General features: G+C 40.1%; 1 protein-coding gene across 4 annotated transcripts; it reads right to left on the bottom strand.

Annotated features, from left to right (window-relative positions):
* Positions 1 to 1,315: 1,315 nt before the first annotated feature.
* MMADHC (metabolism of cobalamin associated D) lies at positions 1,316 to 23,895 on the bottom strand. Of its 4 annotated transcripts, none has more exons than XM_061608816.1 (9): positions 23,699 to 23,895; positions 23,498 to 23,577; positions 18,252 to 18,291; positions 14,430 to 14,574; positions 13,999 to 14,216; positions 13,487 to 13,595; positions 12,974 to 13,104; positions 6,402 to 6,488; positions 1,316 to 4,580 (listed from the first exon to the last, which is right to left on the bottom strand). In XM_061608816.1, exons 3-9 carry the CDS (start codon positions 18,264 to 18,266, stop codon positions 4,386 to 4,388), a joined length of 900 nt encoding a protein of 299 aa, XP_061464800.1. In that variant the 5' UTR covers positions 18,267 to 18,291; positions 23,498 to 23,577; positions 23,699 to 23,895; the 3' UTR covers positions 1,316 to 4,385. The 4 variants fall into 4 exon arrangements, with proteins under 4 accessions (XP_061464800.1, XP_061464799.1, XP_061464802.1 ...); XM_061608815.1 differs by having other exon boundaries at positions 23,711 to 23,895; XM_061608818.1 differs by lacking the exon at positions 23,498 to 23,577.

Here is a 23,895-nt window from a genome sequence, read left to right as displayed (position 1 = left end):
TTAAGATTTTTAAAAAATGTTTTGTTTTTAATATGCATTAGTTTTTTATCACTTGTTTACCACCCTGGGCTCCTTCTGGGAGGAAGGATGGGATATAAATTTAATAAATAATAAAATTTAATAATACATAAATAAATATGCACATTCTGAAGGCAGTATGCATGGTCTCCAAGAAACATGCCTTTTTCCAATCTCTTATTCAGAAGTGTACAGTTTGCATCCTCCCACTCCAATCTGCTTCTGGCCTGCTGCCTAATCTTAACATGGCCTACAACATACCCTCCCACTGATCATCAGAGGAGCGGGAGGGGGGCTTCAGATAAAGATGAACATTTTTCTGCAGTCCAGCCCACTTTTCACCATTCTCACCTGTTCCCCAGTCAGCTGAGCAGCACAATAACTGTTGTAGGGAGAGGAAAGTTTTCAACCTTCCCTCCTCTCCCCCCCAATTCTAATGGAAATCATACCCCCAGCAGTAGGTGGGATCAGAAATGGCAGTGGGTAGGATCAGAGGTACTTCACACACTCTCTCCAAATTCCCTTTTCGCTACTGCATAACCCTTCCTCACAGTTGGTTACATCTTCTCTCTCCTGCGATTCCCATGCTGATTGACCACATACTGCTATTAGCTTTTCCCTTAGGTTAATAACAGTGTTTGTGTGGCAATTTCCATCAGAATTGTGGGAGGGAAGGTTTGAAATTTTCCTCTTCCTCCAACCCCCCCTTGTTCTGCTCAGCTGACTGGTGAACAAGTGAGAATGGTGAAAAGGAGGCTGGACTGCAGAAGAATGTTTATCTGTATCTGAAGCCCCTCACCTTCAATCATCCAGCATTAAAGATAGCTTAAATAAGTTGCTATGACAATGTCACATTCACATTGAGACATACACTCTTGTTTGTTGTTTTGCATTCCAAAATGAGCAGCAAAAGTCTTCTAGCAAAGCGAACACTCAATAAACCTGATCCACAACTAAATTAAGAGGAAGTATATGGGTTTAAGTAGATTTACTCCTAATAAGTCAGTAAGACCAAAATTGGCTAACTCTTTTGCCAATAAATTGCAAACTATTGCTACAAGGTACATGTTTAGAACTATGACAGTGTCCGTTAGTGACATCTTTGCAACCCAATAACCCATCAAACAATCCCTTATAAGTTGACTTATGACATAAGATAGCACTTTTAAAAAAAGCTGTTTCATTGATAACTTTTAGCAGCAAATAACCTTGCAATTCTTGAAAGAGGCTAGAAAAAAGGCTGTACTACCAATGACACACACAGAAAAGAAGAAAAAGAAGAAAACTACAGGTAGAATTTTCTTGGGATTTTCTATTTTATTCGCTGTTTCCTTAGATACATTCTACCTGAAATTATTAAAATATTAATTCTACACCTGTGGAGTTTTCCACATTTTCTTCTTTCTTCTCCTTTGGGAAAACTGCCGTAAATTAACTTATTTCCAGCCACCTCCTGCATTCAGCACAAAGATCTTGGCAGCATAGAATATTTACCGTTTGAATACAAAAAACCACACTGCTCATCTGTACTCCATGTTAGGGTAATTTTGAACTCATAATTTATTTGTCATCAGAGCCAAAGACACCGTATTCATATGGAAGATTTCTAGTATATTTACTTCCAGAATTACTGCTACATAAATTATAAATAAAGTGCCAGCACTAATAGTGAGCACCTACACATACATTGCGCCTTGGAGCATTTAATTCAGTATAAAAAATATGTACATCCAGCATATTTTAAATTGTGCCTAAATGCACAGCTGCTCAGCCTGAAAATCCATTTTGAGAACACTTCTGACAATGATATTCACAGAAAAAGAAATGCAGGTTCGTTTTAATAACGAGTTGAGAACATGAACATTTTACTTGGAATTTTCATGCTAGCAAATGGCTTGTACACCACAAAGGGCACTGTCCCTGCACCAACTTGTTATAGTCCAGTGGTAGCTTCCATTGCCCAACCTTCTCTGGCATGTTGGGAAAGCCATAGCTTCATTACGCACATTAAGTTTTTTAAAAATGGAAAAAAGAGGGATCAGAGCCTCACCTGATCAGCCCCCTCCCTCTAACATTGGTGCTGCTTCAAAGTAAATAGAGCATAGGAGTATTGTGCTAGTGACATACTGCCGCTTCTCTCAGTGTGGTGCCGCAAGCTTCTGATAGTTCTGCAGCAGGGCTACCTTTATTCTTATTTGAAGTCATTCTTCATGCAACAACAGTTCATCGAAATAGGATATTTGGACTAGGATCTTAATAGAACTGGTTAGTAAGAAAACTGAGGCATGGTCTATACATGCAGCAGAATGAGGTGATAGAAGACTGTACCACTTCAGGTTCCATTTTTTAAACATATCACCATCAAATAAAAACCCTTACAAATAAGAACTAGATCAGAGAGGCAAGTTTAGTCCATTCCATTACTCTGCTTGCTGGGAGGTTGTTTTGTTTTTACACAAGGAAGCATTCAAACCATGATTTCCTCATCTGTAAATTCATTAAATTTAGTGAATAATACAATTCAATAAAACATTTTCATATCACCCTTTCAATTAAAGATTTCCAGGGTAATAAGAAAAAGCTAATTTTGCTACCTCGTTCTGCTGCTTGTGCAAAGTGGGCTTTAGATAAGGACAGCACAGGCCAACATGTAGCACCTTTAATTACTGTAAACATGATTGTAACAGAGAGAAAAAATGGCAAAAATTATATATACAACTAATAACCAAACCACACACATGCACACTAATCTCAATTATCACTGTAACCATGGATTTTGATGAAAGCCAAGTGGACAACAGCTTCTCACTTTAATCAACAACGTTGGCACAACAATCGGCACCCAGAAAATGAGTATCAACCAGAGAAACCCATGACGCTTTAACATAATGTTTAACATAATGTTTGACATAATGTTATGTTACGAGATATAATGTTTGACATAATGTAATGTTATGAGATGTTTAACATAATGGCTTGAAGTTCATTAACATTTTAGAACTTCATATATTAGAGAAACAAGACAGAAAACATTAACCAGCTGCAATGCCTCAGACAATATTTACTAACACAAAAGAAGCCTTCTACTGACAGAATTCAATCTATACCAGCATTCAAAACATGGCCCACAACTGGGCAAACTGGATCCATGAAATAAAAGAGCACGCTAGATCTCTTGCCTGCTAATACAAAGAAAATATTACATTGTTTGATGTTTTACTATTGGCAGTAATGAGAATGACAGAGAATCTTCACTGTAAAAAGATTTTTGCTTTACACTGTTAATTCCCTGATGACTACTACTTTTATCCATATGGTTCTGACTAGCTTATGGATGATACAATCGCACAACTACTTCCGTGATTAAGAGGCCTGTAAGAAACTCAGACACATTCAGCCATATTAACTGCTAGCTAATTTGATCACAACTTTGAAAAATCAAGCTGGGTTATATTTTGGAATCCTGGGTTGTATCCAGATCTGCTGTTCCATGAACAGAAGAGATCATTCTATTCAATGAACCGAGTCAGATCCAGCAAGAGCTTCTGTTCTACATTTTGGACACTGCCATAGGTGGAAAATGGTGGGGAGGAGGTATTTTGTGCTGACTTCTTCCCTCTGCAATCCCCCCCATGCCACCTTCCACACTGTTCTGGAGGGTCCCCCAATTTCCTGTAGCACAGCATGGAGGGGATACAGATAGAACAAGGAAATTGGCAAAAACCACATTTTCACCTTTTCACCCAGGGGAGCATCCAGGTTGCAGAGGTACAAGCCATGCTTTTTGTGGTTCATCGTGAAGTAGGTCACAAAATCTCCTGACTGAAATATATTCCAAATAAAACATGAAAAACAGAAATAAGACAATACTGGCTCTGGCATAAATGAATGGTTGAGGTTATTTTCCTTTAATGAGATCTAACTGAACAACTGAACTATTCCTACCTCAAAAATGTTCTTCTTCAAAATGATAAAAACTAAAGATGTGAAATGAATGCTGCTCTATTTCTAATCAATTTGTAACCTACATTTTGTAAGTAAATTAGACTTAGCCAAAAACAAACATGATGAAATTGAGAGAAATATTATGAAAATGCTGAGGATTTGTGTTCCAGTGTAGGATTACTGTGGATGTTTCACTTTATTTAATGTATGGAAAAGTAATTCCTTAGAATATCATATGCTATATATACACACATCTCTCAGATAAAATGTTGGATTACCTTATAAATCGTGTACAGAGACTACATATCCCAAGAAGACTAAAATAAATAACATACCTTTTTTGTGCCTACAAATCAGTGAAATTTATCGTTTGATATGTCCCAACAGTGTTTATTGACCATTTCTTAAGTATGACGATGCAGTTAATTGCCACTCAGTTTCTTCATGATAGGGCTGTCAGGTGTAGCATTAGTGAAAATGCTTCCTACTACCACGTGCGTTCCCCAGAGATTATGACGAATAACTTTACAGCAGCCAAGGTCCTCCACAGAAAATCCTAAATGGTGGTAGCGTTCATCAGTTTCAAAAAGGGTGCTGTTTGTGTATGGACCAAAAAACTGAAAGGGGAAAAACAAAACGTGGGGTATGTTTATAACAACTTTCCAGAATATATTTTAACATAATATATTTAACTAGTTTTAAGTCCAAGCTTATTTTTTTAAATGTTACAGTAGTTTTTTTATTTAAAAAATGTATACATTGCTTACTAGAGTAAAAACCCCTAAGCAGTTTAGACTACTAAAAAGCAAGCATTAAAACAAGTTATATATACATTTTTAAAATATAAAATAAAATCAGTAATTTTAAAACACTCATACCCACTAAAACCATATGCCCGGGAAGACATGATAGAACACTTAGCAGGTGGCAAAAACAATACTATGAAGGCACCCAGCTAATATTAGTGGACAGGGAGTTCCAAAAAGTAGGTGTTGCCACACTAAAGGATTGATTCCTTGTAGATGCAGAACAGATATTATGTGGCACTTATAAGGCAATCCTTCAAGTAAACTGGTCCTAAGCTTTTGATGACTAGCAATAGTAACTCTTCTAATCTGGCCCAGAAACAAATTGGCAGCAACTTCAGATTGTCGAGCAAGGGTGTTATATGCTGAAGGGCCCCTCCCAGGGTTGAAGGGCAGTGCTCCCATTCCACGATGCACAGCAGCATTGGCTCCTGACCCTGCAGTGGATCACAGAGAGGAAGCTCCCAGGCACCCCTGCAATAAGCCCACATGCATGCCCCACTTACCTCTCCCATCCCTGTGAATGACGTGCACACTGTGCAAGCATGTCTGCCATCAACCAAGATGGCTGCAGGGACTTCCCTAAGGGGCTGACGCCCCCACAGCCATCTTGGCTGATGGCAGGCATGTGTGCGCAGTGTGCACATCATTCACAGGAGAGGTAGATGGGACACATGGGCGGGCTTATTAGCCCCACACCACCTGTATGGAGGGGGCCTATGGTGCTGGAGCAGGCTGGTGCCCAGGGGCCCAGTCATGCCTGGTGCCCGCTTGACACTCCTAATTCACTGGATTTTATGAATGAACAGCATGGCATATAATGCAATAGCAAAGTGTCCATGTGAACACAGTAAAGATTAATCAGGGAGAAAAAACATGTACACATTTACTAGTGGAATATAAAATGTCTTCATTCTTATCTCTTCCATACTGACTAGGCTTTCAAATAATTTAGATGTAGGGCATTTAGAAGCACCCTGATGAGACAAAATCACACAATAATTAACCATTAGAAAGAATATTGATATAGTTGTGCATGAAGGAACAGTCAGAGGAGCATCACAAATATTTACAATCCCTGACACACGACTATTCTGAAAGAGCCATGCACCTTTTTAAGAGTGCAAAAAACAGAGTGAGAAGTAGCGTGGTAGAGTGTGTAGAATGTTGGACTAAGGCAAAAGGAACCAAGGCTCCAACCCCATCCTGCCATGAAGCTCCTTGGGCGAACCTGAGCCGATCATTCTCTCAGTCTAACCGACCTCAAAACGGTTGTTGCACGACTAAAACAGGGTCTGGGGAGAACCATGTATGGCACTTTGTGCTCCTTTGAGGAGAGAATATAAATAATAACTAAAACAAATACAAAACAGATTTGTATTATTTTGATTAACTGCTTCTTAAAGTTCCAGCTAGGATGATGGCTTTTGTGATATAGCTGAAAAGTAAAAAAAGACTGCTGTGCACATGAGATGGAAGACATTCCAGAAAGTATTTTAGATAGCCTACAGATGGTTTGAAATGGAACCCACAGAAATCCAAGTAGGAGGATTCATATTCTATATCTTATTTGTCTTAGATGGATGGTGCTCAATCCCTCTCTCCTTCCTGTGCTTTGATAGAAATACTTACTGCCAGTCCTGAAGTTGGATCAATGAAATCTGCCCAATAGCCTTCGGCGCACAAAGCATAACAAATTTCCTTGGCACCACTGATAAACTAAAAAGAGGGGAAAGAAAAGGTGATATCCTTTTAAGGCTAGTTGATATTCCTTTCCCCAACACAAAATAAATATGAAACTAAACTTAGTTCTGCTCGACAAAGCTGAATAACAGTACTGAGAGGATTAAAATAACCTATATTGATGTACTGTGATCAATGTGATGCAGCTTAGAAGAAATTCTTTGTGCTAGTCAGTAAAAAATGAATAGCTTTGTACAACTAGGAATGCAATTGCTCTGACTGCTCATATGGACTGCAGCACCATACTTGTTCTGTCTCTTTCTAAGATACAATACAATAAAAAAGCCATAATTCATCTGTTTCCCCCACCTTTATCCATTTTTGTTTTGCTCAAGTTTTGCCTCCTAGTCTTATCTTCCTATATCTTGATCACTAAAGCAGTTTCTGCAGTTCTCTAGCCCTCAGTTATAAGACCTCTTCCCAAAACCTATGTCAAGTAAATTATTTTCAAAGCACAGATGCCCACAACTCTGTTAACCTCTAAATATATGATGCTAATTTAGAAAGAAACATAATCCAAAAGGAAATACATAGGAGTGTGACACAAAACTGTGCACAAAGATGAAAGTCTCTTTTTTCTGCCAGAACAGTTCCTATTCTGAGGAACACTCCATTAAAAAAAAAATTAAGCAGTGGCTTCTTTCTTCAACAATGGGAATTGCTGAAGTTCTCACCAAATGCAGCCATATATCATTTGCATTGTGGCAAAAGAAACTGCATTTAACACATTGGATTAAAAAGCAGACTGATCCAGTATGGGAAAATGTAACTTGCAATTGATTATCTCAGTTTGTATTCCAGCTGTTCAACACTTTGGCCACATTCAGATGATCATGTTTTGGCTTAATAAGCCAAGATTCATACAAGTCTTCTGCCTTTATACACAGCTCCTTTGCTCTTCCCTTTGTATATTAATCAGACCAGGTAGTCAACCAGCAATCAAGTCACACTTTCCTATTTTATCCAAATGCAAGTACGGTTATCAGCTTCTGAATAAGTCAGGATATCAATCCACACTGTGGTTTAATGTCCTCGGTTCTTCCAAAATCGATAATCATAGTTTCTCCACTGAGACAAATACAGGCAACTATGCTTAATGAGAGGCTTTCTGGTTTCCCCCACCATGAAGGGAGGGGCAAAGGGGCTGTGTACATGGGCCAAGATATATTGTCCAAACTGGACCATTGGATGTTAAGTTTAAAAATATCAATTTAAGCAGCCTTAAAACTGATTCCTATGCAAATGCTGACATTAATAAAAACGTAGCTAGGAAAACACACTTCTGCCTCAATATTGCAACCAAGCAGGAAGAGATGGTCTAATTTAAACTCTTTAGATTTAGGCTGCAATCCAAAACCCCAATTTGCTGGGCTGGGGGGTTGATGGTTAGATGGGGTGGAGGCCTCCCTCTGCCCAGCCCAAAACAGCTCTGCTGGCCTCTGCTCACCAAGTGATGCTGGCATAACTTATGCAGAGTGGAGCTCCCTGTTCTGCCCACTGAAGTAGCTCATGGAAAGCCCTGAAATGGGGTACTTAAGGGGTTGGGGAGGGGCTGTGTCAGCCCATGATCTACTGGATTCCAGGTTGGTCCCATTGCTGTCACTTGATAGCATTAGGCTGATCAAGGCCCAACTGTTATTCCAGCTCCAGACTGGTGTGGTACATGTTGGAAGTGGGGCAAGAGCAACTCCTGGTTTGTTATTTTGTTTACGCTCCAGAGGGAAGATAGGGCTAGGGTCCTCCAGATGGATAGGCTTTGTTTACCTTTTACCTGTGATGCTCTGACTGACTTCCTTCTGTCGCTAGACTGTGACGCCTTTAGGGAAGCTTACCTGCCCCTCCTCCTTCCACCTTTTCCATTCCTTTGTCCTCCGGCTGTCCAGGAGAGAGGAGACATCCCTTTGTCTCTGCTCTCTCTCCAAGCATGGGGTTGTCTCCTACACCTGGGTATTATGCCTCCAACTTAGCTAGTTAGTTAGAACTAGGTTTGCTTTTTCTATCTACTATGTATTTCTATAAATAAAGTAGCTTTTCTTATTTTACTAAGTCTCCAGTCTCAGTGATGCTGATGCAGGGTAAAAGCCTGCTTTCTTAGGCAAACGCACGCACACGCTGGCACACTCACATTTCAACATCTGCTGTTACTCTCTGCTGCTGTGGTGCTGCTTTTAAACGAAATTAAGCAACACAACTACACAGCGCAACAGTACAGAGCAGGGTTTTGCCTGCCCTGGCCAGCCTGAGCAGCGGGGCTGTGGATGTGGCAGTGGCTACGCTGCTCTGTTGTGCTCTGCTACTGCACTTCCAGGGTTAGGATTGCTCCGGAAATACATATACATATGTTCATTCACCCATATATAAACACACAGTGCAATATTTTAATCGTATTTTACAAACTGCCACTATCAATCTTCATGCAAATATCAAATTTACAAAATTTTCAAACCATGAATTTAATTTTGGAGAAGCTTGACATTATACTGCATTATGTTGTATAGCTGCATCTCTTCATTCATTTGGAATCAATAAATCCTGACATTTTTCCCTTGAAGAAATGTAATTTAGACATCTAGGTCCTTTATCATATATAATAAGGATTTAGTCAGATTGTAAATCATCTTAAAATAGGACCAATTCACATTCAGTGTGGAGTGGACCCTTCCCCCTCCCCAAACTAGTTTAAAGCCAGAGGTCTAATCTGTTCATTCCTATTTCAAATTAAGCCAATGGAACCCCAATAAATGGTCTATAGACAAACCATTTTATGTACTGGACTCCAGCAATCCAGCAAGCTCGAAACCCCAAAAGAGGCAGACTCCTCCACAGAATCGTTGTGGGTGGTGATACCATGCCCCAGGAGGGACTTAATACTGGGAACGATCTATCGTCCCCCTGATCAAAATGCTCAGGGAGACCTTGAGATGAGATATGAAATTGAGGAAGCATCCAAACTAGGAAAGGTGGTAGTAATGGGTGACTTCAACTACCCGGACATAGACTGGCTGCATATGTGTTCCAGTCATGACAAAGAAGCAAAGTTTCTAGATATTCTAAATGACTATTCCCTAGATCAGTTGGTCATGGAACCGACCAGAGGGACGGCAACCCTGGACTTAATCTTCAGTGGGGACCGGGACCTGGTGCGAGATGTAAGTGTTGTTGAACCGATTGGGAGCCGTGACCACAGTGCTATTAAATTAAACATACATGTAACTGGCCAATTGCCAAGAAAATCCAACACGGTCACATTTGACTTCAAAAGAGGAAACTTCACAAAAATGAGGGGATTGGTAAAAAGAAAGCTGAAAAACAAAGTCCAGAGGAAAACTGGTAGAAAGTATTATTAAAGCTAGATTAACTAAGCACATAGAAGAACAAGCCTTGCTGAAGCAGAGCCAGCATGGCTTCTGCAAGGGAAAGTCCTGTCTCAGTAACCTATTAGAATTCTTTGAGAGTGTCAACAAGCATATAGATAGAGGTGATCCAGTGGACATAGTGTACTTAGACTTTCAAAAAGCGTTTGACAAGGTACCTCACCAAAGGCTTCTGAGGAAGCTTAGCAGTCATGGAATAAGAGGAGAGGTCCTCTTGTGGATAAGGAATTGGTTAAGAAGCAGAAAGCAGAGAGTAGGAATAAACGGACACTTCTCCCAATGGAGGGCTGGATCCCTCAAGGATCGGTATTGGGACCTGTGCTTTTCAACTTGTTCATTAATGACCTAGAATTAGGAGTGAGCAGTGAAGTGGCCAAGTTTGCTGACGACACTAAATTGTTCAGGGTTGTTAAAACAAAAAGGGATTGCGAAGAGCTCCAAAAAGACCTCTCCAAACTGAGTGAATGGGTGGAAAAATGGCAAATGCAATTCAATATAAACAAGTGTAAAATTATCCATATTGGAGCAAAAAATCTGAATTTCACATATATGCTCATGGGGTCTGAACTGGCGGTGATCGACCAGGAGAGAGACCTCGGGGTTGTAGTGGACAGCACGATGAAAATGTCGACCCAGTGTGCGGCAGCAGTGAAAAAGGCAAATTCCATGCTAGCAATAATTAGGAAAGGTATTGAAAATAAAACAGCCGATATCATAATGCCGTTGTATAAATCTATGGTGCGGCCACATTTGGAATACTGTGTACAGTTCTGGTCGCCTCATCTCAAAAAGGATATTATAGAGTTGGAAAAGGTTCAGAAGAGGGCAACCAGAATGATCAAGGGGATGGAGCGACTCCCTTACGAGGAAAGGTTGCAGCATTTGGGGCTTTTTAGTTTAGAGAAAAGGCGGGTCAGAGGAGACATGATAGAAGTGTATAAAATTATGCATGGCATTGAGAAAGTGGATAGAGAAAAGTTCTTCTCCCTCTCTCATAATACTAGAACTCGTGGACATTCAAAGAAGCTGAATGTTGGAAGATTCAGGACAGACAAAAGGAAGTACTTCTTTACTCAGCGCATAGTTAAACTATGGAATTTGCTCCCACAAGATGCAGTAATGGCCACCAGCTTGGATGGCTTTAAAAGAAGATTAGACAAATTCATGGAGGACAGGGCTACCAATGGTTACTAGCCATGATGGCTGTGCTCTGCCACCCTAGTCAGAGGCAGCATGCTTCTGAAAACCAGTTGCCGGAAGCCTCAGGAGGGGAGAGTGTTCTTGCACTCGGGTCCTGCTTGCGGGCTTCCCCCAGGCACCTGGTTGGCCACTGTGAGAACAGGATGCTGGACTAGATGGGCCACTGGCCTGATCCAGCAGGCTCTTCTTATGTTCTTATGTTCTTATGACTCTTTTGATCCTGGTGTGTTACAATTGTCACTCAAATGGATGTTTAGAACAACCTGAGTCGTCAAAAAGATCACACCTTAATTTGCCTGCCACTAACTCTCATTACTTTAGCCTGGGTCACTCATGATAAGTTTAATTCACCTGAACTTATTTCAGATTGTCTATAATGCAAACAAACTGCCCATTCAATTGTGAAGTTGTTGTTAGTAACCTTCCGGCCAGAAGAGTGCACCTATCATCCCAGCACCCTTATATTTAATATACTGGAATTGACAAGAAGGTGGAGAAAGGAGGAGGAGGACAATTAAGATATAATTTGACCAGATTACAATGCCAAAGCCCAACAGACCATGACTTACACAGAGACAGGACACGCAAAAATGGAGTTTTACAGTATATGCAACTTTCATGGTGGTGACTGAACACTACATGTTTCTTTCCTACCTCCTGAAACCTTAGGAGGCCATATGAATGCCTATCTGCTACTGTGAAAGCTTTCTCAAACAGAGTTAAAGGAATTGTAATCTACCTGATGTTAACTGCAACTGCTATTAGGTACACTACCCCCCAAAATTCATACTAAAACAAAAAACTGTCAGTCTAGAATTTTAACTTTATTTTAAAACGCTATTAAAGTATGCAACACTTTCAGATAATAACACAGGCAGAATGCTCAACAGTAGTAAACTCTGACATCTGTCGGGATGAAGCTATTAATTCTTTAAAGCCAAGCAAAAAGCAACATTTAAGAAAAGATGACCCCTAGTGGCAATTTTTCATATAATCACTTGGGCAACCCTAAATGTAGGATTTATTTAACGCAAATATAGACAGGTTCTGGGATAAAAGCATCAGCTTAATAAACTGAATGTAAAACATCAGAGCATATAGTGCTTGAAAGTGAGTATGCATTAAATATATTTAGAAGTACTGTTATTTTATTTTTGCAAAACCATGATGAGTTTTAAATGCTAAGGCCCAACTGTTAATTATGCATGTCCAAATTCTTTCTAAGAGAACTTAATTAATACTGAGTCGCAATATCTTAGATCACAATCTATTCATGACCATCCATTCTTGGAGTAGACTCCACACTCCTAGAACATGCTAGTGAGTATCAAAGCCAACACAGTAATACCTCAGTTAATAAAGTAGCTGCGTTCCTGGACATTACTTCTTTACCAGAAACTTTGGTACCAGAGGTGGAATAACATGGAAAGAGTAGGGATAGGTTCCTACACCCGCTCATAGATAGTGGGGGCAGTTTTAACAGGAGCTTTAAAGGGTGCCTATCCCCACCCGGTCTCCCTCCTTTCCCTCCTCTCAATCGTTTTGGATTCTTCCCTCCCCAGCCCTGGGAGAAGGCAAGCAATCTCTTTAATGTAAAGCAAACACACAGGCTTGTCTCTTTCACCCCAGCAAAGCAAAGGCACAGGCTTATCTGTTTATTGATAACAAAGCAAAGAGGCAGGCTTGTCAGCTTCATCTTAAAGCGAAGGCACAGGCTGGAAAGTTAGCAAAACTTGTCAGTTTCCCCTTTAACAAAGCCTTCCTTAAAAGGACCTTTGTTCCTGGAGGATTTGTTAACTGAGGTATTACTGTACAATACACAAACATACATGGTCTTATCTGCAATGGAAATATCATAATTTATCATCATAAGCCTATGAGACTTACAGTTTCTATCAGAACATCTCGCTCGTTTTCCACCTCTTCACTCCATGCAGTCATATCATTTACTGTTTTCTGTGTTACCGTTAGTACTGTGAGACTATTGGAAGCTACTTCTGGAAACATTGACTCAAAATCTGCAAAGAAAGAAAAAAAGAAATGAAACTAACTAGCCACGCCTATTCCAAAGTAATTCCTACTGAATTCAGTGGGGCTTACTCCCAAGTAAGTAGAGTTAGGACTGCAGTCTTAGCTATCACAGCTGTTTTGCTCCCCTCCAATACCCCAATATGTACATAAGGGAAGTTGTCACTGTATTATTGACCATCTTGCACACACAATGGAGACACATTTACTTCTGAAAGGGCTACTGTCAGATTGCTGGGCTAAACATCTTGCTCATGTAGAAAAGTAACAATGTTTTCTTTTTTTAATAAATGTAATTAAAATTAAAATTTATTCAAATAGTTTAAAAACCTCAAGCTATAAAATTCTGAAAAGGTGGGGCAGTACCCATACCTCTGCGCAGCAATTCTGGACATGCTTGTATCGCACATTCTACCTTTGCAGTTTCAAAGTAGGTTTTGGCATTACTGACTCCTTGTTGCTTGTGGGGAACATTACTGCCCTAAAGAAATAAGAATTTATTTATTTATTGAATTTATGTCCCACCCTTCCTCCCAAAGGAGTCCATAGATAATTGTTACCTGTATCTAAATATATAATAGCAATATCAATAGTGTTATCTGGCACAGAATTTTGTCTCAGTTTCTGTTATTCATAAAATTAGCAAAAATATGTATTTTCTAACTTCTGGACAGCTGAAGTATAATTCTATACCTGACAAACTGCAGGCCACCACCAAAGCAATGCTATGACAGCCCACCTGAATGACCACAGGGGTGCAAATTTCAAAAGTCAGGAGGGAGAGGTCGCATGCAGGATCCATGTCTGGTCCTTCAAAAGGTAAGCCAATTACCTTGGGGGGGGTGACCATGGCTACCATCTGGTCTTGATGCTTGTGTTCTTACCTGGAACTCGTTGATGAATTGAGCCATCACAAATTCATGCCTTTCACTTGCCAGGGGCTCCACTAATAAATCAGGCAATTTTTTATGAACCTGTGCAGTCTTCTGAAATGCGGTACCATTTAGGTGACAATCGAAACCTATGTTACCCGGGAGTTGAAATCTTTGGTCCTGGGGACCAAAAGGTCCCATTACTTCATCTGGCCACACAGTTCTTGGACCTACCAAAAGTGAGATTTATGTCATTTAAAACACACACGCATAATAACTCTCAGTTGTACATGACAAACAATTTTGCATGCTGCTCCATAAAGTTAGAGACTGAAGTTCAAGCACAAAACAGATGAACTCAAATCTGTATTATCGCTTTCCCCACCAGACAACTGATTTTAGATGTAAACTAATGTGAAGTAAATTCTTGGAATTTTCCTTACATATATCAGGAGGTGCAGCAGCAACAGAAGGCTCATCTGAGCCAGATGATCCTGCTGTGGAAAACGCCTTGGGAGTTACAACCCTTCTAACCAAAGAATAAAATCCTGGCAGGTATGTCACCAGTCTAGCTCTGTTACAAAGTACCTAAAGAGGATACAAAGAAAACTGAATGTAGCATAGATTGAAACAACATCTTAGTATACAAAGGCTTAATGGGATGGGGGAGTCCATTCATTGAATTTTGTACTCTGGTCTTTTACACTACCACTTTAATAATTTTTTGTTGAATATGGCTAAAAATGCAAAGTTTAATATGAAAAATATTCCATGCTGGAATTTTGCATACCATTTACCATATGGGTAAAATGCTGCCTTAAGTACACAGCACTTTTCATCTCGAGAAAAAGCCATAACACATACACAGAATGTGCTTAAATGTCTAAGAAGCAAAGCATAGTAAAAGGACAAAAAGCACATACTTGTGCCAGTTTTTTCTTCTGGCAAGGCTAGTTAAGCAGAGCGGATGGCAAGTTAGTTGCATTGGTTGATTCAGAGATGCCACATTTCCCATTGCAAAGCTGGCAAACTAGTTTAAGGTAATGTGACGATAGTGCTCGGCCATTCTGTACACTGGCAGAGAATTCAGTCCCAGTCCCATGCAACTGTACTGCACTCACATCTAAGCTTAAAGGTCTCATGACAACAAAACCAGAAAAATCTAAAACACACGAACCGAACGAAAAATGGCTTCAGTTTTTCTTCCTGAATCAGAAAACAGCCTGAATCAATAGGGCTCAGATGTGCGATATCATCTCAGTGTAGTTTTATTCTGAAGCCTAATGATGACAAATGCCAACATGGTTAACTACTGCACTACTGATTATTCGGCTGACACTGCGCTCAAGTGCTTGAATTGTATTCCCAACCTCTTGAAAACTGTCACAAGATTGTTAAGAGCTCACAAAGCAACCATCTTTAGTGGAAGAAAACTTTTAGGGATATCTCATTCAAGGCAGACCTCCATTTATAGTCAATGTGGATTGGTGTTTGTTTTTTTAAATACAGAGGTCTGGCTAGGCATGGCATCAAAACCCAGAATGCCTTAGAGCAAAATCTAAGCTCCAAATTGCCAGAGGGAATGAGAAACTGAATAAATCTGAAAGGGGGAAAAATCAAAACATTGGCTTCAAATGTGTTTTTTAAAAAAAGAATCCAATTCTGACGTATACAGTCTTTATACTTATTATATATATTTCCTTTCCTAAAATAATCTCCACTTCTTTCAGTAGTAAATAGTTTTACATACCTACAGTGCACTGACCAGTGACCCGTTACATTACACTAGTCCAGTAATGGGTCACTGGTCAGTGCACTGTAGGTATGTTCTACATGGGGCTGTCCTTAAAGCTTGTCTAAGTGCTACAACTAGTGCAGAATGCAGTGGCTAGGTTACTGACTGGGACAGCATACTGTGAGCATGTAACGCCACTGCTAAAAGAGCTACACTGGAATGGGATATCTGAAGAAATGCCTTCTACTGTGTAGACCTGCCTGGTCACTAAGATCTTCCAACAAGGAACTCCTGCTTATTCCACAGCCTCCAGAGGTTCATCTTGTAACAACCAGAAGGACGGCGGTTTCTACTGTGGTGCCTATGTAACAACCCCATGTGTACTGGAGGCTTGGGGAAACCACAGAACAGATGGGGGGTGCAGGGAAAGGAAGGGAAAGTTCCTTTGCACAAGCAGAAGTCATTGTGTGAATGGGATTGCCTATTCTTTCAGGCTTTTGCTGGTCATTCATACCAGTGTATTCACTTTATTCTGACTCTGTTTCTACAATTTATTGATTTTATTGTATTTTAATGTTTTATTGAGAATTATTAAACCATTTAAAATAAATAAGGAACAGAATACTATGATCCTTATTTGTCTCACCCCACATTCTAGTAAAAGGTGACCCACTTCTTCCTCCTGAATGCAACTTGCTGCAGTGCCAATTTAATGACACTAGTTGTAGTTATATGTAGAAATGGCATGAAGAAATGCAATGGAAGGCATCAGTAAAAAGGAAAAAAGATGGAAACCGTTTCAAGGATGAACAGAAATGAAGATTTGTAGTGGCTCAACATGTTTCCAATTATATTTCTGCTCCAGAGACATTTAATATACATGCCACTCTGTTCTTTACTGTTAAAGAGCATATTAAGGACCACAGTGGTGTGCATGTTAAGTGCTGCTAAGAAATATGTTTTGAATCATGTTTAGCCAATAAAATATTTTATTTTGGGGTACAGTTAAGATTCTACCTCCCCCTTACTTTCACAAACAGAAAAGAACCTCTGAAGCCCTCAAGGAAGGTCACTTCATGCTTTTTACGGACATATCAGTTTAAGTTATTCCAATTCAAACTTGAATGGTACAAAAATTCACACTTGAACTAACTCATACAGTTGGAAATGTTCAGGCTTAAATATGTTACGTCAAAGCCTAATTTTTGAAATCAAGCCCTTGTGACACACAATATGAGCAATTTAACTTATACTGTTACTGAAAATGGAAATGGACTATGTTCAAGTCAATCCCGACTTATGGCGACCCTATGAATAGGGTTTTTATGGTAAGCAGTATTCAGAGGTTTAGCATTGCCTTCCTCTGAGGCTGAGAGGCAGTGACTGGTCCAAGGTCACCCAGTGAGTTTCATGGCTGTGTGGGGATTTGAACCCTGGTCTCCCAGGTCATAGTCCAGCATTCAAACCACTACGCCACACTGGCTCTCTAGATTATTACTACTATTATTTAAAATGTATATGCCCTTTCTCTCACAGCGTCTGTGAATTATCTGAACCAACAACAGTGTGTGAAAAGGATTCTTTTATATATAACAGCAAGACTTAAGATCACAGTAGCTACAATCCTGCATAAGTTTCTTTTTACTTTTTTATCATGTATTTTAGACTATGTGCCTGAAGGAATAAACTGTCTCATCTTTTAATCTCTGTACAACACTTAGAAAATTGTAGGCACCTCATACTTTATAAATAAATTGTTGCTACATCGCACAGAAATCAATGGAATGTAAACAGGTTAAGCCTCGGTCCAGACTCCTACGGGCACTATATTGAAAGTGAGTCTCACTGAACTCAATGGGACTTACTTCTGAGCACACATGCACAGGAGTAGATTGCACCATGGTGTACAATTGCTGCCTCTATTATTTATGGGTTGGAGCTGTGAGGACAGTTTCTCTAGAGGAACAGGATTTGCCCGCTCTCCTCCTTCATGCTGAAGTTTCCTGATCACCTCCCAGAGAAGCAGCTCCTGGGCTGAAGGGAGGAGCTGATGGAAATCCTTGTGTACATGAAAATGCCTTCTGCTTCCACTAGCAGACCTTTGGATCCAGCCCCATGGTTTTCTGATCCCCCTTCCCAAAGTTTTGTGTGTACCAAACCAAACGTTGATAGGAGCGCTCTAGGTATTTATCAGAGGAAAAGTCAGTTTGTCAGTGAATGATAACCCAGCGTTACAGATATTTCAGTCGTGAAGCAGATTAATTAATAAAGCGCTACACATAAAAAGCTGCACATCTTTCTTTTACCGATCTAGTTCAGTTCAATAGTAGATTGTGATTCATAAAATACGCAAATGTGCATTCTAAGTGTTTCCATTTCTGACATGACAAGTTTTTAAATAAAGTAACTGCACAAGACACTCTTCATAAGTTACTGAAACCACAACACGAAAGTGGAAATAGGAACACTTATCTACTACAGGCAAATGTGTAGTATTCTTAAAAATATATAAAATAGCTATATTACTTACACTGGCCATTTCCATGGGTCTCGTCGTTTAAAGATTCTTTCTAAAACAGAGACATATACACCAGAGTGGCTGGTTAAATAATATATTGGACCTCAGCTGCAACGTGTGAAGTATCCTAGCTATGTTGCAAAGCCACACAATTTTGACTGTGCATCAAAACATGCCAACTGCCTTAACCAGCTGTAAGAACCTGCACAAAAGAAACTGGAATAATGGTTTTAAGAGGTAGTGACTGGCCCAAGGTCACCCAGTGAGCTTCATGGCTTTGTGGGGATTCAAACCCTGGTCTCCCAGGTCGTAGTCCAGCACCTTAACCACTACGCCACACCAGCTCTCTTTTCAAAAAGGCATGCAGATATTATTTTGATCCAAAAGGGGGCTACAGACGGTGCCAATAGCTTATAAATGCTTGCATGAATATAATTCTTGGCATTTCATTCAGTGAAACATCAATATTTCTAGCTCTTGCACATTGCAGGTTCCAGAGTAGTGGTGAGAATACTGTCTGTGTAAATTTTAAATTCTTTTAAAATCCCAAAACTAAATTGAAAAAGGAACTTGTGGTTCTGAGATGTTCATATACGCTACTTTGAAAACATTTCCTTAACCTCTACCAGACAGAGCCTTATTTCTCTTTTACTCTTCCTTTTAATGGTGGAATGCTTATAATTGCCAGCAATTCACAAACTTCAGCTACCTGAGAACATCTTCTTTTTTTTTTACAATAATTTTTATTCAAATTTTCATAAAACATAGAAAACAAAATCATAAAACATTCAAAGACAAAAAACAAAACAAAACAAAAATGATTAAACAAAAAAAAAATGTTGACTTCCCATTTGTCACATATCAAATCAGTTATAGGTCTACAATATATAACAATCCTGTCTCTTAAATCATATTATAAAATCACGTTCCTCCAATAGTTATCTTAATTAATCATCAAATCTCATAAACATTACTTTATTCTTTCCACAAAAAGTCAAAGAGAGGTTTCAATTCTTTAAGAAATATAACCTGAGAACATCTTCTAAGTTTATTTATTTATTTATTTATTATTTGATTTATATCCCACCCTTCCTCCCAGTAGGAGCCCAGGGCAGCAAACAAAAGCACCAAAAACACTTCAAAACATTATAGAAACAGATTTTAAGACATATTAAAACATCTTTAAAACATTTTTTTTAAAAGCTTTAAAAACTTTAAAACAATGTTTAAAAACGTATTAAAAAGCAATTCTAACACAGATGCAGACTGGGGTAAGGTCTCAACTCAAAAGGCTTGCTGAAAGAGGAAGATCTTCAGTAGGCACTGAAAAGATAACAGAGATGGCACCTGTAATATCTAAGGGGAGGGAATTCCAAAGGGTAGGTGCCACTACTGTACACTAAAGGTCCGCTTCCTATGTTGTGTCTCTAAGTTATTAGAGATTTGACAATTCTGGCCATGATTAAAAATAATATCTGAGGAAGAGGACCAGGATAGTTTCATGAGGACAAATGGGAGGAGAAAAGAAAGCAGAAATCTCTTTTCTGCATCCCATTACCTACCCATCCCTTCCGATTTCTTCTCGTATTTTGCCCCTCTTTTTTCTATTAGGATACCTATGTGGGCTGTCTTTTCTATTTTAAAAAAAGTCCATCAAATTCCTTAACAACAAAGGCAGCCCCCGAAGGAATGAGCAAATACTCCGGATCACTTAGTATATATCACACAGCATAATCCTCTGCAGGTTTACTCAGAAGTTAAGTCCCACTTTACTAAATGGAGCTTACTTCCAGGCAAACTACCACTGCTGACTTTACTCCCTTTAATCACCCTGCTTTGATTGTGTAGATCATGAAAAACTATGGAATGCTTTAAAAGAAACGGGGGTGACAAAGCATGTGATTGTCCTGACTCACAACCTATACTCTGGACAAGAGGCTACTATAAGGACAGAATATGGAGAAACCGACTGGTTCCCAATCAGAAAGGGTGTCAAACAGGGGTGTATTTTATCACCCTATTTGTTTAATCTATATGCAGAACATATCATGCGGAAAGCGGGATTGGACCAAGATGAAGGAAGTGTGAAAACTGGAGGGAGAAATATCAATAAAGATATGCAGATGATACCATACTACTAGCAGAAACCAGTAATGATTTGAAATGAATGCTGATGAAAGTTAAAGAGGAAAGCACAAAAGCACAACTACAGCTGAATGTCAAGAAGACTAAAGTAATGACAACAGAAGATTTCTGTAACTTTAAAGTTGACAATGAGGACATTGAACTTGTCAAGAATTATTAATACCTTGGCACAGTCATTAATCAAAATGGAGAGAACAGTCAAGAAATCAGAAGAAGGCTATGACTGGGGAGGGCAGCTGTGAGAGAACTAGAAAGGGTCCTCAAATGCAAAGATGTATCACTGAACACTAAAGTCAGGATAATTCAGATCATGGTATTCCCGATCTCTATGTATGGATGTGATAGTTGGACAGTGAAAAAAGTGGATAAGGGAAAAATCAATTCATTTGAAATGTGGTGTTGGAGCAGAGCTTGGAAGTAACTAGTTAGAAGTAATGAATTACTTGTAATTCATTACTTTTTTGAGTAACAAGTGTATAATTCCTTTACATTTTGATTGTAATAGAACTAGGAGTAATTTTACTACTTTTGTGGAGTAATTGTAATGTTTCCAGCATTACTTTTGGGCATTACTTGGGGGGGGAGCAGGGGAAGTCTTCTGCTCCTCTGATTTGTGGTTGAAAATCATGTGCCTCAAACTGGGCTTCTGTGCAGTGTCGCTCTTTCCTCATGCTCTGTGGATGGGTAGGAGGCAACGAGGGAGGAGACCGAGAGTGAGATAGGGTGGAGAGGAGAAAACAATTATTTAAAAATACAGATAGTGGCAGTGAAGAATGGAGTGGAGGGAAAAGGGAGTAGGAGCTCATGAACATGGCTATAGGAGGAGAAGGAGGCAGCAGCAGAATGGAGATAAAGAACTATGAAGTGAAAGATGACTGTGTGTGTGTGTGTGTGTGTGTGTGTGTGTGTGTGTGTGTGTGTGTGTGAGAGAGAGAGAGAGAGAGAGAGAGAGAGAGAGAGAGAGAGAGAGAGAGAGAGAGAGAGAGAGAGAGAGAATGAGAGAGAGAGAATGAGGGAGAATGAGGGAGAATGAGAATGAATACTGTGTTTGCACTTGGCACACAAAGTGGCCTCCATTACCCTCTCTGGCTACTGTGCTGCATTTGCAGTATTTTAACTGTTTTGCATCTCAGCGGAAAATGTTTGCTTGAGTGAGTGTCCCTTAGTTGGTGGCGGGGCAGGATCTGGGAGGTGGTTAAGTGAGAGAGATTATGCTTGCTGGCTGAGTGGAGGGTGGGGTTGCACTTGGTTTGATGTGCAAAGATCTGAGTAGAGGCCTCAGTCTGCCTCCCCACCACCCTTACCAGCAGAGAGACCACCACTGCTATCTTATGAATAAAAATAATTATTCTTCTACCTCTGCATGTGTTTGTTTATTTTTAATGTTGTTTTAGGCTACTTAGATGTGCAGCAGCCAAGGCCAGTACCTTGTAGGTTTTTTTTAAGTAACAAATGTAATCGTAGTGATTACTTTGGAGGAAAAGTAAAGTAATCAGTTACTTTCAGAGCAATTATATTGTAATGGTAATTACTACTTTTTGGGGCCATGTAACTGTAATTTATTACTTTTTAAAAGTAATATTCCATGCTCTGTGTTGGAGGAGAGCTTTGCGCCTACCATGGACTGCGAAAAAGACAAATAATTGGGTGTTAGAACAAATTAAACCAGAACTATCACTAGAAGCTAAAATGATGAAACTAAGGTTATCATACTTTGGACACATCATGAGAAGACATGATTCACTAGAGAAGACAATAATGCTGGGAAAAACAGCAGGGAGTAGAAAAAGAGGAAGGCCAAACAAGAGATGGATTGATTCCATAAAGGAAGCCCCAGACCTGAACTTACAAGATCTGAACAGGGTGGTTCATGACAGATGCTGTTGGAGGTCACTGATTCATAGGGTCGCCATAAGTCATAATCGACTTGAAGGCACATAACAACAACAACAAATCACCCTGCTGTAGTCAGAATTAGGTTTTCTAAAATATAAATTTTATATACACAAAATTTGGTGGTGTTTTTCACCTCATGCTTTGCCATGAATACCGGGGGTTCAACTGAGAATTCTAATCTACATTCGGATTTAGAGATAATCACTCCCTCAGATCAAAATAACAAAGAAGTCCCATAGCACAAGGGCTCTTGGGTGATCAGAGAAGAAGGTGCCTGCACTTTTGATAGTTGCGCGGACATAGAAGGCTTGGCCAGGCGCTGCTTTTCGGTGGTCCCCTGAAGCTCTGTGGCGTCATCGCAGAGGGGAAACTAGGGACCCCCACTTCATAACTGCCCTTTAACTCCAAATCATGCGTCTGGTCCCGCGATCCTGCTGCCTAATGCAGTTATTGGGCAGCGAGTCTCACTGCTTCCAAGCCTACTCCCGAGTAAACATGCCTGGGGTTGGGCTTGAGTCTGACAAGGCATTTCTTTGAACTTAGCTTCTGAGTAGGGTTGCCAGGCTCAGGGCCTGAGACTGATCCTGTATCTTTAGGAGAAGAGAAAGTCAGCCAAGGGCAGGTGTTCTTGCAACACCTTAATGGGAAAAACAACAAGGTGGAATTCTCCCTCCCCTCTGCACAACTTTTAAAGATACAGAAGACCTCTTCATTGCCAGGCCCAGCCTCCAAGAGGTCTTCTGTATCTTTAAAAGTTGTGGAGGAGGAAGGGAGAATTCCACCTTGTGGTTTTTCCCCTTACAGTGTTGCAAGAAAACCTGCACTTAGCTGACTTTCTCTTCTCCTAAAGATACAGGATCAGTCTCAGGCCATGAACCTGGCAACCCTACTTCTGAGAGTATTTTTAGCTCAAAACGCCTTAGGATTGCATCACACTGTAGGGCTGCCACCTTACGTACACCTACCTAGGAGTAAGGCCTTTTGAATTCAGTGGGACAGACTTCCGAGTAAATACATATAGGATCGAACTGCTTGGAGGTGCCCTCTCCCCACCCACTCCCATAAGCCAAGAGAGGACGGGGGCAAATTTTGGAGCCTGAGTTACGAATTTTCGGGACGCTACGAGAATAGCGGAGAGGACCGGGGAAAAGGGGTGTGTGTGTATGTGAGAGAGAGAGAGATTTTGAGGCGCGCGCGCGCGTGTGTGGGGCGCTTACTTGAGATTGGAAACTGGAGTGGCTAGTCCTTAGTGAGGATATACGGGCAGCGCTTGTCAAGGAGCTGTGTGTTTTACGGCCTGAAAAATAAGAGTGGGACGTAAGGATGTTTCTGACAAAAGTAAACAGGGGTAGGGAAGAAGGGGAACTCCATTTGGGGACGGGGGAGGGAGAAGAGAAAGAGACACACTGCTAACTAACCAGGCTCGTTACCTCTTTCTTTTCAGGTTCTGTTTGTTCCTGTAAAATGGCAACCCGGGCAAAACCAATCGATTCTCGCCTTCGTCGATTGTTTAAAAAAAAAAAAGGAGGCGACGGCGGGGAGAGAAAACAAGAAACTCTCCGACGGTTCTTCTTTTTCTACTCAGTTTGCTTGTGATCAGGCAAAAGCAATCGAC

This window comes from Rhineura floridana, chromosome 2, assembly GCF_030035675.1.
Source record: "Rhineura floridana isolate rRhiFlo1 chromosome 2, rRhiFlo1.hap2, whole genome shotgun sequence".
Classification (NCBI taxonomy): Eukaryota; Metazoa; Chordata; class Lepidosauria; order Squamata; family Rhineuridae; genus Rhineura; species Rhineura floridana.
This window is presented reverse-complemented; position numbering and strand designations above follow the sequence as displayed.